Source organism: Diabrotica virgifera, chromosome 4, assembly GCF_917563875.1.
Source record: "Diabrotica virgifera virgifera chromosome 4, PGI_DIABVI_V3a".
Lineage (NCBI taxonomy): Eukaryota > Metazoa > Arthropoda > Insecta > Coleoptera > Chrysomelidae > Diabrotica > Diabrotica virgifera.
Genome location: NC_065446.1, coordinates 29035289 through 29050502, shown reverse-complemented (window position 1 = coordinate 29050502; position 15214 = coordinate 29035289). Strand labels below are relative to the sequence as shown.

The 15214-nt window shown below is 31.1% G+C and overlaps 1 protein-coding gene across 2 annotated transcripts; it reads left to right on the top strand.

Moving 5' to 3' along the window:
- The first annotated feature begins 20 nt into the window (after window positions 1–20).
- Window positions 21–13561, top strand: LOC114349356 (60S ribosomal protein L8). Of its 2 annotated transcripts, none has more exons than XM_028299706.2 (4): window positions 21–261; window positions 495–800; window positions 6712–6915; window positions 13179–13561. In XM_028299706.2, exons 2-4 carry the CDS (start codon window positions 506–508, stop codon window positions 13451–13453), a joined length of 774 nt encoding a protein of 257 aa, XP_028155507.1. In that variant the 5' UTR covers window positions 21–261; window positions 495–505; the 3' UTR covers window positions 13454–13561. The 2 variants fall into 2 exon arrangements, with proteins under 2 accessions (XP_028155507.1, XP_028155506.1); XM_028299705.2 differs by lacking the exon at window positions 21–261 and adding an exon at window positions 266–372.
- The last annotated feature ends 1653 nt before the right edge of the window (window positions 13562–15214 follow it).

The following is a 15214-nucleotide window of genomic DNA, read 5'->3' as shown; positions in this document are numbered from 1 at the left end:
GGAAAAGAAGAGGAATTTCACACCGTTGCCAAATTTAACAGGCATGTCATTTATTTTATTCTAATTAATAAATTTTTTATTTAATTTGTTAACAAAGTGGTCTGAGTTTTCTAATATTGTATTTTATATAAAAAATAAACCACTTTTCTTCTAAATAGAAGCTCACTTAGCCTTTGAAAATTTTGTTTATATGACAGAATTCAATCCGTCATATTTGTTGTTCCGTGCAAATTGGCAACGTGTCTTTTGCTTTGAACGTAGGTAGGTAAAGTTGCTGTTGTTTTTCTAGATCTCAAATAAATCTTAAAAATCCGCTTTAATTTTAAGTCATCGTTGTTTTACTTTATTAAAAAATAGTGTTTAGTGATCTTGGTAATAGATATTAATAAGTAGTTAAAGTGATTTATTATTTTTTGTAGTGAAAATATGTGATGTCTAGAAGTTAGGTTATGGTTATTCTAAATTGTTTTACTTCATTATTTTACTTTTTTTAGATTAATCTACAATGGGTCGTGTAATTCGTGCACAACGTAAAGGTGCGGGATCTGTATTCAAATCCCACACAAAAAAGAGGAAAGGAGCACCCAAACTACGTTATTTAGATTTCTCAGAAAGACATGGTTACATTAAGGGTGTTGTAAAAGATATCATACATGACCCTGGCCGTGGTGCTCCATTGGCAGTAGTACATTTCAGAGATCCCTACAAGTTCCAAACTAGGAAGGAATTGTTTATTGCCCCCGAAGGAATGTACACTGGACAATTTTTGTACTGTGGAAAGAAAGCTAACCTTCAAATTGGTGAGTAAAATGCAGATTTTATTTTAAAATATTTTTCAATCCACAAGTTATGCACCTAATACTTCTAGTAAGTTGCTTGAAAGTTTCTTTTAAATTTTCATATTTTTTATAACAAAACACAACCTTGTTTCTATTTCATTTCGATGTCGAAATTTAAAAGCAACTATGCCATGACAGTGGGAATCGCTAGCGATTCTTATTCATTTCGATTTTAGTTACAACTGAAGATATTTACTTTATCATTTTGGCACTGCTCAGAATTTGGTTCGACCCTCTTGTTTATTGGCTACATAACATTTGTTGAATGTTTGTTTATGTTAGGGTCAATCGGGGCTAATATGAAACAAAAATGTATTTGCGATATAACTTATGATCTATTTGCCCCAAGACACAAACAAAAATTCATTAGTATGTATCTTTGTGTCCTTTACAAGTTGGTGGTTTCAAAATTGTTTTTTGTCATAAAATAAAAGCACAAAAAAAATAAAACTGCGTTTCACTTTAGCCCCATGAAAAGGGGCTATTATGAAACAGCAATGGGGCTATTGTGAAACATATACTTAATTGCCTTATTACAACCATTAAATTAATCAAAAAACATATCAGCATTTAGCTGTGTATGTAAACTTTCAGTACCTACTAACCTACTACCTTATAACTTAATTTTTATACCTACATTTTTTTGCATTTTATCACTTTGCAACTATATTTGCCAATTAACTGATACATTTAGGGCCAGTTGTTAAATCAATGGTTAACTCATGGATTAAGTAAACCATGATTAAATTTAATTCAAAGATTATTTCTAATTAAGTTGTTCAATGCAGGTTAACTTTCGGATTTATTAAACCCAAACACTGAAGCAGTGACAATGTTGCCAGTTATTAATTAACGGCTTGGAACAAATTTTATCATGAAAATTGTACCGAAAAATGTATTCTGTGGTATAAACGATGGTGTTCATGACTTTTGATGTACTGACATCCCAATGTCAGTGATTATTTTCGTGTTTTAAATTTATATTTCAAAAAATGGAATAAAAATAATAAAAGAAAAAGAACTACGAGCTTTACGGCTAATGAAGAAGAAATATTAATATCTTTTGTTAAAAAATATAAACACATTCTCGAGAATAAGAAAGTGATGCAGTTACAAATTACGAGAAAATGAAAATCTGGGAAAAAATAGCCCAATAGGCCAAACAAGTTTGTCCCCAAATCGGGTTTGGCCGGTAATTTTATATATTTTTAATTAACTATTATAAATAGTTTACCTATTTGTAGGATGAGCTATCCTGTCTCTTATACGATCAACAATCATAAAAACTGTTTCCTTTGGTACACGAAATCTATTCAAAAACTCATTATCTGACCACTTATAAAAATGGTTTTCTTTTACTAGAAAAACAGGATTTTTTCGTAGAGGAAAAAATTATATCAACAACAGCTAAGAACTCTTCGTCTCCTGTGATATCTCCATCTTCAAAATCGAAGACACCATTATTAGCAATAGCCATAATTATTAGACTCTAAATTATAATGAATTATTTTAAATCTTATCTACGATTTAAAAGTAGCAATAACAACACAATGCCCGAGCCCCTGAATCGAACATGATAAAAAGGATTCTAACAGCTCAACCCGTGGGAATGAGAAGACGGGGTAGACCAAAGTTGAGGTGGATGGACGGGGTAACACAAGATGCCGAGAAGATCGGAGTCGGCAACTGGAAAGTGCAGGCAAGGGACAGAACAGAATGGCGGAGAACGCTTGAGAAGGTCGAGGCCCTCTAAGGGCTGTAGCACCAGGATGATGATGATGAATAACAACACAATATAATATAGTGCAATAACTATGGTTGTTTTAATCTGTAATTTTCTTGACAATATTTAATTTAAAACCAGAAAATAAGGTTACAAATCTCTAGTTAACACCGTTAATCCTTCGTTTTTGGGCGATTAAGATAATCTCTGGTTAACAGATGGTTAAGTGTTAAACTTGGATTGAACAACGCAATATTACGTTTAATTGAAGATTATTTTTAATCTGAAGATCATCTCCAATTGAACAATCGGGCCTAAAACAACAACAATAAGATAGTTAAATATGGATTTAGGTAGGATTAATCTCCATGGAAATTAGTAATAACAATAACAGTTTACATTTGGAAGGTTTTTATAATTCAAAATAAGCAACATAAGCTACAATACAGAACTGGAAAAATGAATAGCTGAAATATGAACAAATTTGTGTATAGGCCTAAGCCTTTGCTAACTTCAGTCATTGTTCATACACATTGACACTTCCAGGGAATACATATGTAATTTTTCTGGACTTAAAAGTGGTTACTGGGTAAGGTAGAACCGCAACTATTTCCATGAAATCTATATTGAAGATGTCACCTTCCTTATATACAAATTCCGTCATACAGCTGACTGAAACTCTACTAAAACTTTAAAGTTATTTACATGTTTCAGATTAGCCCCAATGTTTTGTGTGTTTCACATTAGCCTCGATTGACCCTACATCTTTCTTCTGAGTTGATAAATCACGTTGTGGACATTCTTAATTATTATATTTCTAATTTAATACCATTCTCTCGAATTCCTCCAAATCAAATAAATTTCCATAAAACGCAGCCATTTCTTACTTTTTGCTTCGGTTTTCCTTGCAAGAAGCAAACAAAACACCTCTTAAACTAAACCTAACCTCGCTTCTCCCAGTCATGTCCATGTCACATTAATTTCAACTCAAAATGAAATTTCAACCACTTTTTGCAGTTGAAAATTAATTTCTATACATTGATGAGCGTGCTAATAACGCAAAAGATGGCAAACACAATACATTGCGAAACAAAAGAGATGAAACTAGTGGAGGTGGAAATTATCGTTATAAATATATAAATTACAGTGGAACCTCGATAACTCAGATTAATCGGGACCATGGCCGATCCGGGTTATTAAAATCCGTGTTAGCCGGAGAATATGGTAAAAATTAATAAAATACAGTATACTTACAGATAACCTCCATTATAATTACAAAAACATGAAACACATATGCACAGTACACATCTAAATTCGTATAGTTGTATAGAGTGTAGAGTATTGTTCATTTCTTGGTAAAAAACTCAGTCATACTGTAGATGTACCGACACCATATGATGCTGCAATAAATTGATTTTAAAGATTCGTCTTTATCAATTCTACCTAATGCTTCTAGTTTCTTTTCTATTGTCACTACAACATTTTTACGTTTTGTTGCCATTACGTAGACAAAAAACACGCAAACACAATCTGAAGCACGATTATAGAACGGAAGTGAACAATACGACTATACTACACACAATATGGTCACAAGGAACAATGTTCTTATTTAACCCTTAACTGGTCCGGCGTCGTCTGATTGACGATTCAATAATTTTGATTATTTTTTATTGGAAATTGGTACCGCCCATAGGCAAGTCGTTCTATCTAATCCTTAAACTATTGGAGCTTGACAAGTGGGTGTATTTGAGACAAGTTTCTCTCAGTTCCTAAAAAGTTATCGCAACAGTTAGGTTGAGAGTAGCTCCTCAGACGACACCGGACCGTTTGTGTCACTTTTTTGTGTTCATACTTGGAGTTCAAGAAGAGCAAGAGGATGTTCTTATTTTAGAAAAAGCGCAAGATTTGCAGTTTATATCCTTGTAGAAATCGCAGGATGACAAAATACCTGTGCTTGAGTTGCAAAAGGCCTGTTTGTTTGGGATGTATAAAACCACTACCTATGTAAAAATTGCATATAAAATAGGTAAAGTTTGACTGATGCTGGAAACAAACATTTTTGAACATCTATCCTAGCAATACATTTTTCTTTCATGTTGTTTTTTATATTTTTTTTATTTACTTTACAAAACTATGTACTTTTTCACAAATATTTGTGAGGATTTCAGTTTTATTTTAATATTTTTTTCTTAACAAAAATAACGCCCAAATCTAATACGTTCACTTTTATATAAACATATCAAGGTATGTTTGTAACATTTATTCTTAATAAAAAAATTATTTTCGAGTGTTGTTTTGCTTTCTTGAAAAGAGTAGTTTCGCAGATGACGCCGGACTAGTTACGCTACTGCTACAGTACCGGACCAGTTAAGGGTTAAGAACAGACTAAGACCATTGTTTTAAAAAAGATTTTTTTAAATAGTCCTTTAGTCTATTTTAAACAATGCTAAGACAGTTTGACAAAAATAAAGGAAAAGAAATACAGACAGGTGCCTGTTCTTTCTGATAAGCCGAGACGGTCGCCCTGCCGCTGTGTGTCATGAATCATTTTTACTATCGTATAGTTCAAATTGCACAAATACACATTATCTCTTAAATATTATTTTGCCTACATACATTTTTATTTTATAAAATTGTTAAATTGTTTATTTGTTAAAATGTTTGTCTGATGAAAATCGGTCCGGGTTAGCCGGACTTCCGGGTTATCGAGGGCCGACTTATCGGGGTTCCACTGTAACACTACATTACATAGTTTTCTATCTTTAGATGTCTGTGACAGGAGTATTTTATAAAATTCTACTGCCACATGATAGTTGTCATACTCCTCTGATACGTCTAAAGTTTCACTCTACTAGTTTCATCTCTTTTTGTTTCGCAATGTATTATGTTTTCCATCTTGTGCGTTATTTTGGCGGTTATTAGCGCACTCATCACTATATCGAAAATTAATGATGTCCTTCAGTTAGTTCAAGTGAAATCCACAAGGCTCCCAAAGTCACATTTCTATCGCGATATTAATTTCAACGTGTTTTGAGTCTAAATGGTAACTAGAATCAGGGCCCTGGAGATGTTTTGTCAACTTTATATTCTTTCCAGTGGTTTTTTGATGTTATAATAAAGAGCATAGTTATCATTTTTTTCAAGAATTTTTTTCTCAGAACCTTTACAAAAATGGACATAAACCTTTTTACATATTAATATCTAACTCGTTAGTTAGAGAAAATATACAAAAAATATTTCTTTTTTCATTTATGCACCTACACTAATATTGTAGAGGGCGCAAAAGTCAAGGCCTTGAAAAATGATGGCGGACAGTTAATCTCGGGATTGGGATATCTGAAACAAAAAAATTGTACTGCATTTGAAAAAGGAAGGTTTCTTACGTGAAAATTTACCACAATTTGACCAAAAAATAAAAAATGACTATTTTTTAACCATAAAAAACGGGTGATTTTTTCACAAAAATTTTTCAATTTTCCGTAAAATCTTTTTTTTGCTGAAAAGTTTTATGTTCATTTTTAATAAAGGTTCTGAGAATAAAAATTTTGAAAAAATGCTAATTTTTGGTCTTCTAAAGTGTAGTAGTACCTTAAGTAATTGTTTAATTTTCGCACATCTAAGACAATAGAAAAAAATTATACACTGGGTTGGCTGTGAAGTCAGTTCTTGATGTGGCTTGTTTGTAGGGTAGTAAATAACTATTAATTTTTACTAAATGATCTATCGTTTAGCAAAATATATCATTTTTTTTCAAGATAATGGCAAATGACTAATTTTGTAGGCTTTCAAAGATACAGATTGTAAAAAAAAATTCTGTGGACAGTGGAATAAAAGTACAGCTGATAATAATCAATATCTTAAGAGTTGTTTGATAACAGAATGATTATCAGGTCACTGAATAGTTTATGGGAAAAACAATAGTTCTACATCTTGAAATGTAACAATACGTTCTGTTATGCTTGTTTGAAACAACATTTGTTATTTTGATATACTATTTATGTTCTGAGACAATACATGATGATTTCTAATATTACCTACATCTGATATACTATTTGATGTCTATTTAGAGGCTCTTTCTGAAGATATTTTCATCATTTCGTGTATTTTCAACATTGTTTTACAGTATTTTAACATTAATTTTTCTTTTAGGAAATGTATTGCCTGTAGGAACTATGCCTGAAGGTACCATTGTATGCAACTTAGAAGAAAAAACTGGTGACCGTGGTCGGCTAGCTCGTGCATCTGGAAACTATGCTACCGTAATTGCCCATAATCACGACACAAAGAAAACCAGAGTTAAGTTACCTTCTGGAGCCAAGAAAGTTATTCCATCAAACAACAGGGCCATGGTGGGTAAGTTAAATTATTTTTTATTTAAAGGCTGTACCCATTAGGAATAAAGTTATGTATTTATTAAAACTCTATAGGTAGGTTAAACAAGGAGATTATATCTCACTAAAACTATTTACTTTAGGTCTAGAAGAACTTTAGAATGGGCAAATTAAGGGGTAATGTAAACAACATCAGATTTGCAGATTGTGTTAATATCAAAAGTCAGAGAATTGCAGGAAATGCTAAGACCTAAATACATAATTAAAAGAAACATGATTAAGGTACTAGTACACTTTAGAAAACCAAAAATAATTATTTTTTTCAAGAATTTTTTTCTCAGAACCTTTATTAGAAATGAACATAAAACTTTTTACATATTAATATCCAACTCTTAGAGAGTACAAAAAATATATCTTTTTTCATTTATGCACGTACACTGATTTTGTAGAGGGCGCAAAAATCGAGGCCTCGAAAAATGATGGCGGACAGTTAATCTCAGGATTGGGATATCTGAAACAAAAAAATCGTACTGCATTTGGAAAAGGAAGGCTTCTTACGTGACAATTTACAAAAAAATAAATAAATAGCCAATATTTATAAAATGATTTGCAGGCCCATGCTGGAGTATGGTTCTGCAATTTTCTGTAATTCTAAAGGTCCTGCCAAAAATAATATAAAAGTGGCTGAAACAACTAGCCTTCGACAAATTAGTAGAATGCGTCATCCTGATAATCCACTTCATAATCCATCAAACAGAATGCTGTATGATAAAACTGGAATTGAACCTATTAATGAGAGGCTCAATAAGCTGTTTAAATATCTCTTTATTAATGACAATAACAAAAATTTGATTGAGCCCCACATTGTGAAGATACCAGAGGACAGTGCCCGTAGATATCCAGGAAGAACTCTTTTTGAAGAAATCTGCTACACATCAAGACAATAAACAACTCTATTTAAATCATCATCTGTATTGTAACTAATTGTCAGTGATATTGTGATTACCGCCACATACAAATATTTGTTTTTAATTGTATTGTATTAATATTAACAAAAAACATATTATACTGTATTAATGTATATTAATTGTGTATATATTTGGTCCAAGACTAGCGATGGGTGGTTTACCTCAAGGAGGAATATTAAGCCCTTTGTTATATTTAATTTACACTTCTGATATAGAAAAAAATTTAAACTCAACAAAAATTTTACAATTTGCAGATGATATAGTTATTTATCAAGAAAACATTAAAATAGAAAATGCAGTCAAATCCATTGAAGAAGGAGACAAACATATTAAAATATGGAGTGAATTACATGGACTAAATATATCTGATTCCAAAACCAAATTATGTATTTTTACAAGAAAACGAAAAGAAATACCCAATCACATCTTAATAAACAATATATCCTATCCTGTACAAAGTTATGTTAAATATTTGGGTATTACTCTGGATAGACAGCTTCTCTGGAAAGAACATATAGACCATATAGTTAAAAAAACAGAAAAAGGAATAAACCTTCTTCGATTCGTATCACACTTACGTTGGGGAGCAGATCCAAATATTTCTTTGTTGTTATTTAAAAATAATATAAGAGCTATATTCGACTACGGATCAATATTATACAGTGACGCATCACAGTGTCATTTAAATAAAATAGACAAAATCATTAATAAATCCCTTAGATTGTGTATAGGAGCCCTAAGAAGTACACCGATAAATAATCTACAAGTTGAATGCTGTGAAATGCCGATGGATATAAGACGAAAAAAACTTGGCATCAACCTTTTAGTTAGATTGTATGAAAAAAAGGCAAGTTTAATTTCCAAAATACATCAACTGTTTTTAGCAGACTTGACAGAAAAATATTGGATAAAAAAGAAAACTCTAAATATGGTAGATTTATATTCAAAAATGACAATATATGATAAACAACTTTATAAATATGACATAAACCCAAATTATAATATTGACTTTAATAGTATGGAACAAGTTCAGGTATACTTTTTAAGGGACTATAGCAAGTTGCCTATATCTTTAAGAAAATTAGTGTTTATCTCCGACAGTTCACAAATGTTCAAAGATTATTGTATGCTATATACAGATGCATCAAAAAATATTGAAGGTGTGGGATGTGCCTATTGGGATAGCAGTAATAAAATTAGTAAAATGTTTAAACTAAATTCTATTATGAGTATATACACAGCTGAATTAATAGCGATAATGGAAGCACTAAAATATTTATCTAATATAAATCATTCAAAGTTTATAATTTTTAGTGACAGTAAAAGTTCTCTTAGTAAAATTAGTGCTATAAATCCTAAATCAAAAGTGAACTACATTGAATTATATATCATAAATAAAATTAAAGAACTTCAGCAACAAGGAAAGTCTGTTAAGTTGGCATGGGTTAAAAGCCACTGTGGAATAACTGGAAATGAAATGGTAGATGAATTGGCTAAAAACGCGGTGACACAAGGAGTATTAACCCATTATCTTTGTACGCCAAAAGATATTGAATCAAATTTATTCAAAAAGATTAAGAAAGAATGGAAAGAAAGGTATATTGATGAAAACGTAAATACAGGAAACCACTACAGATCAATCAGAAACTATATAACGGATAAACCTTGGTTTTCTAAAATGGAGTCGACAAAAGATATGATAAGAACCATATGCAGAATGAGATTTGACCACTGTCTTACTCCATCATATTTATTTAAAATTAATATAGCTGATAGTCCACAATGTATTTGTGGACAGTTGGGCAATCTACAACACAAAATTTTGACCTGTTCTCTTATCTCTAATAAAGTTAATATGTTTTTAAATTCACTGTATTCTTTGACTGATGTCCACCATCCCATTAATTTAAATTATTTATTAACATTAGAAAATAATGAGTTGGTATACCGACTATTGTATAAACATATTTTAGATATTAAGCTTAAATTGTAATTGTAAAATATAGAGTAAGTATTTCTTGTAAATTGTTATATGTTAAAAGAAAAAGAAAAGAAAAGAAAAGAAAAAAAAAAAAAAAAAAGAAAAGAAATATAAAAAAAAATAATAAAATAAAAATAAAAAAAAAAAATAAAAAAAAATAAAAAAATAAAAAAAAAAAAGAAAGAAAAAATATAAAAAAAAGATATATAAAAAAAATAGAAAAAAAAATATAATAATTAAAAAAATATAAAAAAAAAATATGTAGATAAAAATGAATGACGAACTTGGACAGTCCATAGTAAAATAGCTTTCGAATGAAGTAGAGGGCTAAAGAAGAATGTTGCAGTTTTTGCTGTGGAACTCTGAGAACATCATTTGGAAAAAAATTAATAAAAATATATATATATATATAAAAAATTATTAAAAAAAAAATACAAAAATAATTATTTATTAGTAGAATTGTTTATTATATTAGTATTAGTTTTAGGATAAGATACGAAAAAATGACTAATAAAATAAAAAATAGTAAAATTGGCGAATGGATTTAGTGTCCGCAGTCATATAAACCCAAACAAACAAAAATTAATTGTGTAAATTGGCTGAAAGACTTCGGTCGATGGCCGTTTGGTACATTGTATCAATAAAGTATGTCTCTCTCTCTCTCTATCTAACAAATGAATCAGTAAATATAATAAAAACCAATAAAAAAGGTTGAATTTTATATACAAACTTTGACAGAAAATTGAACTAGCAAGGTTTAATTTAAAGACTGATTTAATTAGATGTTCCTTAGCATCTGTAGCATTTTGAAGGTTACAAATAGTATTTAAATCAAACGTACCAAATACTTCAAAGGAAAGAACTGTTGATCAGTATGTATTGGTGGTTCTAACTTATGGAATTGAAACATGGGCTTTTACCAACAGCATAGTCCACAAACTTCCAAGTGACCTAGAGAGCTATGGAACAGAGAATGCTCAACATTAAGCTCAGCAATTGTAAATTCAATGAAGAAAGATGTCGATGAAAGGTAATAGATGTAAATGAGAATATTGCCGTATTAAAATGGATCCGGGCAAGAACACATGGAAGAAAGGAAGACAACCTTCGTAAGTAGCAAATTGTTGAATGAAGAGTAAATAAGAGAAGTAGAGGCAGACCTCATATGAAGCGAATGGCTGGTCACCAGTGGATGCAAAAAACAATGAACGTCAATGAATGGACACAACTAAGTGAGAACTCTCACTGGAACTCACAAAAACTTTCGACAGTTGAACAGCCATATTGTTGATGACTATCATCTATAAAGGTGGCTTTTAGTTAAATTCTTCTGTTTACATCTGTAATTGAGACAAGAGACATAAAATATAATATTATGGTGAATCTTTGAATCTTCCCCTTTGGCTATTTGCTCACTTCCTTACAGTGAAGAAAATTGATATGAATCTAAGGATATGTAAAATAAAATAAGAAAAAAAGCTAAAATAGAATTAAAATAAATCAGATAAAAACTAAATTATAGGCATAGGCAATGGAACTAATGGAATTAGTTGTCTACCTAATTGCATATTCTGTTCTCTTACATTATTTTCTCATGATTAAATTCATTTTTAAAATAAGTAAATTGTAGAAATTGAGGTAACATATCGAGGGGTTCGAGCGAAAACCCGATAACTAACAAAATCATTGTTCGCGATTAAAAATTTTAGGAAGTTTGAAGAAGATTTAAAATTGTCATAGGAAGTTTTATCAAATATTTGTTATAGCCAAATGGCAGAGAATTTAATATTTAGTTTGAATAATTTATTTGAAGTATAATTTATAAAAACGTATTTACAAAAAAAAAATAAAACGTGATATTTATCGGGTTTTACCTCGTTGAAGAGTATAACATTTGATTTTATTGGATTTTATTTTTAATTTTTTTAATGAAATAAAAGTAAACTGTATATTATTCCAACAAAAAAAATTAATCTGCATTCTCTTTAAAAAATTAAAAGGTAAATGTGTCTTCGTTTAATTCTCCCATCATTACGTCTGGAATTTGATGTATGATATAATTGGTTTTTAAATTTGTTATTCAAGCATGCATCTCTTCTGGAAAAATATTTTCTTGGCACATCTTTATCAAATCCCTTTTCTTTGCTTCACTTATTGGAAGGGTACTTTTATATAACTTTGGTAAATTGCCCAGAGTGGGTAAGTCTATGGTTGCTTTTTGGGATGAAATTTGTTTTTGCCTTTTAGGGCGTAGAGTAGGAGTTTCTTTTTTTTTAATTCAAACCAATATTTTATGATATTTTTATTAACTGGTTACCGCTTTCCGCTATTATCTTCTTTAGAATATCATCCAGTAGAATCACTGTTAGCTACAGCATTCATTATATCGTCTGAGAATATACACAGAGTTTTTGTAAAAAAAACTTTTGACACACTGGAATTCATTCCATGGTAAGCTAGTGGAAAGAAACATTTCTTACTAAATGTTCGTTCTTTTCTTTGGGAAGTTTTATGGACAAGTCTAGTCCTAATTAGTTTAACAGTTATATTGTACAAAATAAAAATTTTTCTTGACTAGACTACTAAGACTCCAGTAATTTCTACAGAGTTTCAATAGTCTTCAGACAACTTATCAGTGCACTTAAATTTAAATTTACTACAATTGATTTGCTGTGGTACCTTGGAAGCTCTGAGTTTGTTTTCCATTATAAATATGGGCCCCATTCTAACCACCTTTTTCTATTTTCGTAATATTCAATTGTCAATTTACGCCATCTTTTACTGGGTTTTCGCATGAATATATTTTGTCAAAATTAACAATTTTGTAATATTCATCTCCGATAAAATTAATTATCAGTTTTTAACTTAGAAACATTTCTAATAAAATTAGTAACATTATGCAGGAAAAAGAAGATAAATGTTTCTACCAGATTCTCATATTATAAATATGTTTACAACAAAGTATTTTTATCAGTAAAGTTATATATCGGGTTGGTGTTATTTAAAAATATGAGTTAATGGTTTTGACCATGTTTGGATTTTATTAGTTATTGTGCTTAAAATGTTGATATCAATAATAACATTTACCAGTGGTAAGAGACGTGTTTTTACTACAGCAGAAATAAAAATACCGGATTTCATAATTTTGGTATTTAACAGGTGTTCGCTCAAACACCTCGATATTTAAAAATGTAGATATTGTTATGATGATTTCTATTATACCTACACCTGATATATTGTTGATGTATAATTAGAGGCTCTTTCTGATTAACTACATTACTATTCATTAATCACATGCACTAGTTTATGGTTTTTTAAGATTAATATTTTTTTCAGGTATCGTTGCTGGAGGTGGTCGTATTGACAAACCAATCTTAAAAGCAGGTCGTGCTTACCACAAATACAAAGTTAAACGTAACTGCTGGCCTAAGGTACGTGGTGTTGCTATGAACCCTGTTGAACATCCTCACGGAGGTGGTAACCATCAACACATTGGTAAAGCATCCACAGTTAAGAGAGGAACATCTGCTGGTCGTAAAGTCGGTCTTATCGCTGCCAGGAGAACTGGTAGGATTAGGGGAGGCAAAGTTGATGCCAAGAAAGAGGATTAGGTTATACGAGTTAAAAGTTTTTGTACAATTTGTATCAGTGTATTTCTTGTGGATTATATTTATACTTAGATATTGTTAATTCATTGGGAATATATTGGTTTCACAGTTTTTGTGTCTTGTTTTTAAAACTTTGACAAACCCTTAATGAAAAATAGCAAGTATCTGGAAAAGAGAGAGAAATTAAAGTAAAAAAGCTGCAGTTGCTAATGGATTGTACTGGGTGCAAGTGTGTTAAAAATGACAAGGCTAAAAAAGCTGTATAGAAAACTGAAAAAACCTGCCAAAAAAATGAAGAAAATTAAAAAGAAACTGGCACTTAAAATTGCTGTCAAGTTCATATGAGTTCCGACTTCTGCTGAGGCCAAGCAAAAACAGCAACCAAAGAGAAGAAATCAAATAAATACGAAAAAACCAAAGGCATCTACGGCAAACATTGCCACTAGTTTACCACAAGCTAGAAAAGTTACTGATTCTAAGAGGTAGTTGGACTTACTTTCGACACGTTCAATACAGACAAAAACAAAGTACTTGATGGTGTATAATGTGTAGTATTGATAGAAGCATAATTTACAAAAATTTACTCACATTTCAAGCTATAAAAGGCACAAGAAGGGAAATATTTTTGAAGAAGTTGTGGACGAAGTTAATTAACTACAGAGACTCCACCTCATGAATGATCACAGCCAAATACAACTAATGGCAAGATGGGTTCCCTGAATGCTTTCAGCTGATCAGAAGCATACCAGAGAACATATTTTTCAATGGCTTTTGGACACTTCTATATTCTGTTTCTAAACCAGAAGTTATTCAAATTTATCTCACTGTAATACTTGTTTGTAATTGGTCCAATCTTAAGCAAGTTTACTCCACCGTAAAGTTACCACCACGATCAACCAAAAAAGATGTATTTGGTGACATTCTTGTCTTTTTAGTTTACTCCTGGTTTAAAAACAAAGCTTAGTAGGGATAAAAACTTTATCGGATCGCAATTCAAAGCAAACAGTTGAAGCATGGGTGTTCACTCCCTCCCATCTTGCAAGTTTAGTGCCGACTCAATAGACAGGGAAATTTAAGGAAAGGTGTGCTCTTCTATCAGAATAACACACTGGCATAAGTCCTTGCTTGCAATGGCTGCTATTTGTGATGTAGAATTTGAAATTGGGAGCAGCCTACATATTTTCCAGATATGACACCGAGTGGCTACACGTGTTCCAAAACTCTAAGAAGACCATAGGGGAAGAATCGACCAATCGTAGAGGGACATATGACGTCAATGGGTAGTTTGACATAGTTACAACAAATTTCCTATATCGAAATGAAGGGGAAATGATTTAAACTGATGAGGGCTGTGTTAGAAAATAAATGTTTCTATTATTTCTAGGTCAGGGGTAGACCAAGTATTATTCCTTAAGCTGGTTATCTCAATGTACAATTTCTCAAATTTCTCTTCTTTACTGTTAGCTGTGGGTGCATAAACTTGAATAGAATATGCCATGGTCTTCTGTGCTACATTTACTATCCCTCAGCCAGCGCATCTTACGAATCCAAAGAATAATTCCCTGTGCCCACTGGCCTATTCTTATACCCGATTTTATGCTAATCTCTTTATTGTCACAGGGGTTTCAAGTAAGAATAACAACCTAGAAAGCCTCGTGGGCTTGTCCTATCTGACAGATCTTGGTGTCTTAAATATTCGGCCTGGGTTGATATAATCTATAATTAATACAACAGCATTTTGGAAACACTACCGTCTATTTAGTC

Bases quoted from the DNA above. Each gene is read 5' to 3' on its own strand.
- LOC114349356 (XM_028299706.2), top strand. From the start codon at position 506: ATGGGTCGTGTAATTCGTGCACAACGTAAAGGTGCGGGATCTGTATTC. The intron at 801-6,711 runs GTGAGTAAAATG...TTTTTCTTTTAG, and splicing joins GAAAGCTAACCTTCAAATTG to GAAATGTATTGCCTGTAGGA. The intron at 6,916-13,178 runs GTAAGTTAAATT...TATTTTTTTCAG, and splicing joins AAACAACAGGGCCATGGTGG to GTATCGTTGCTGGAGGTGGT.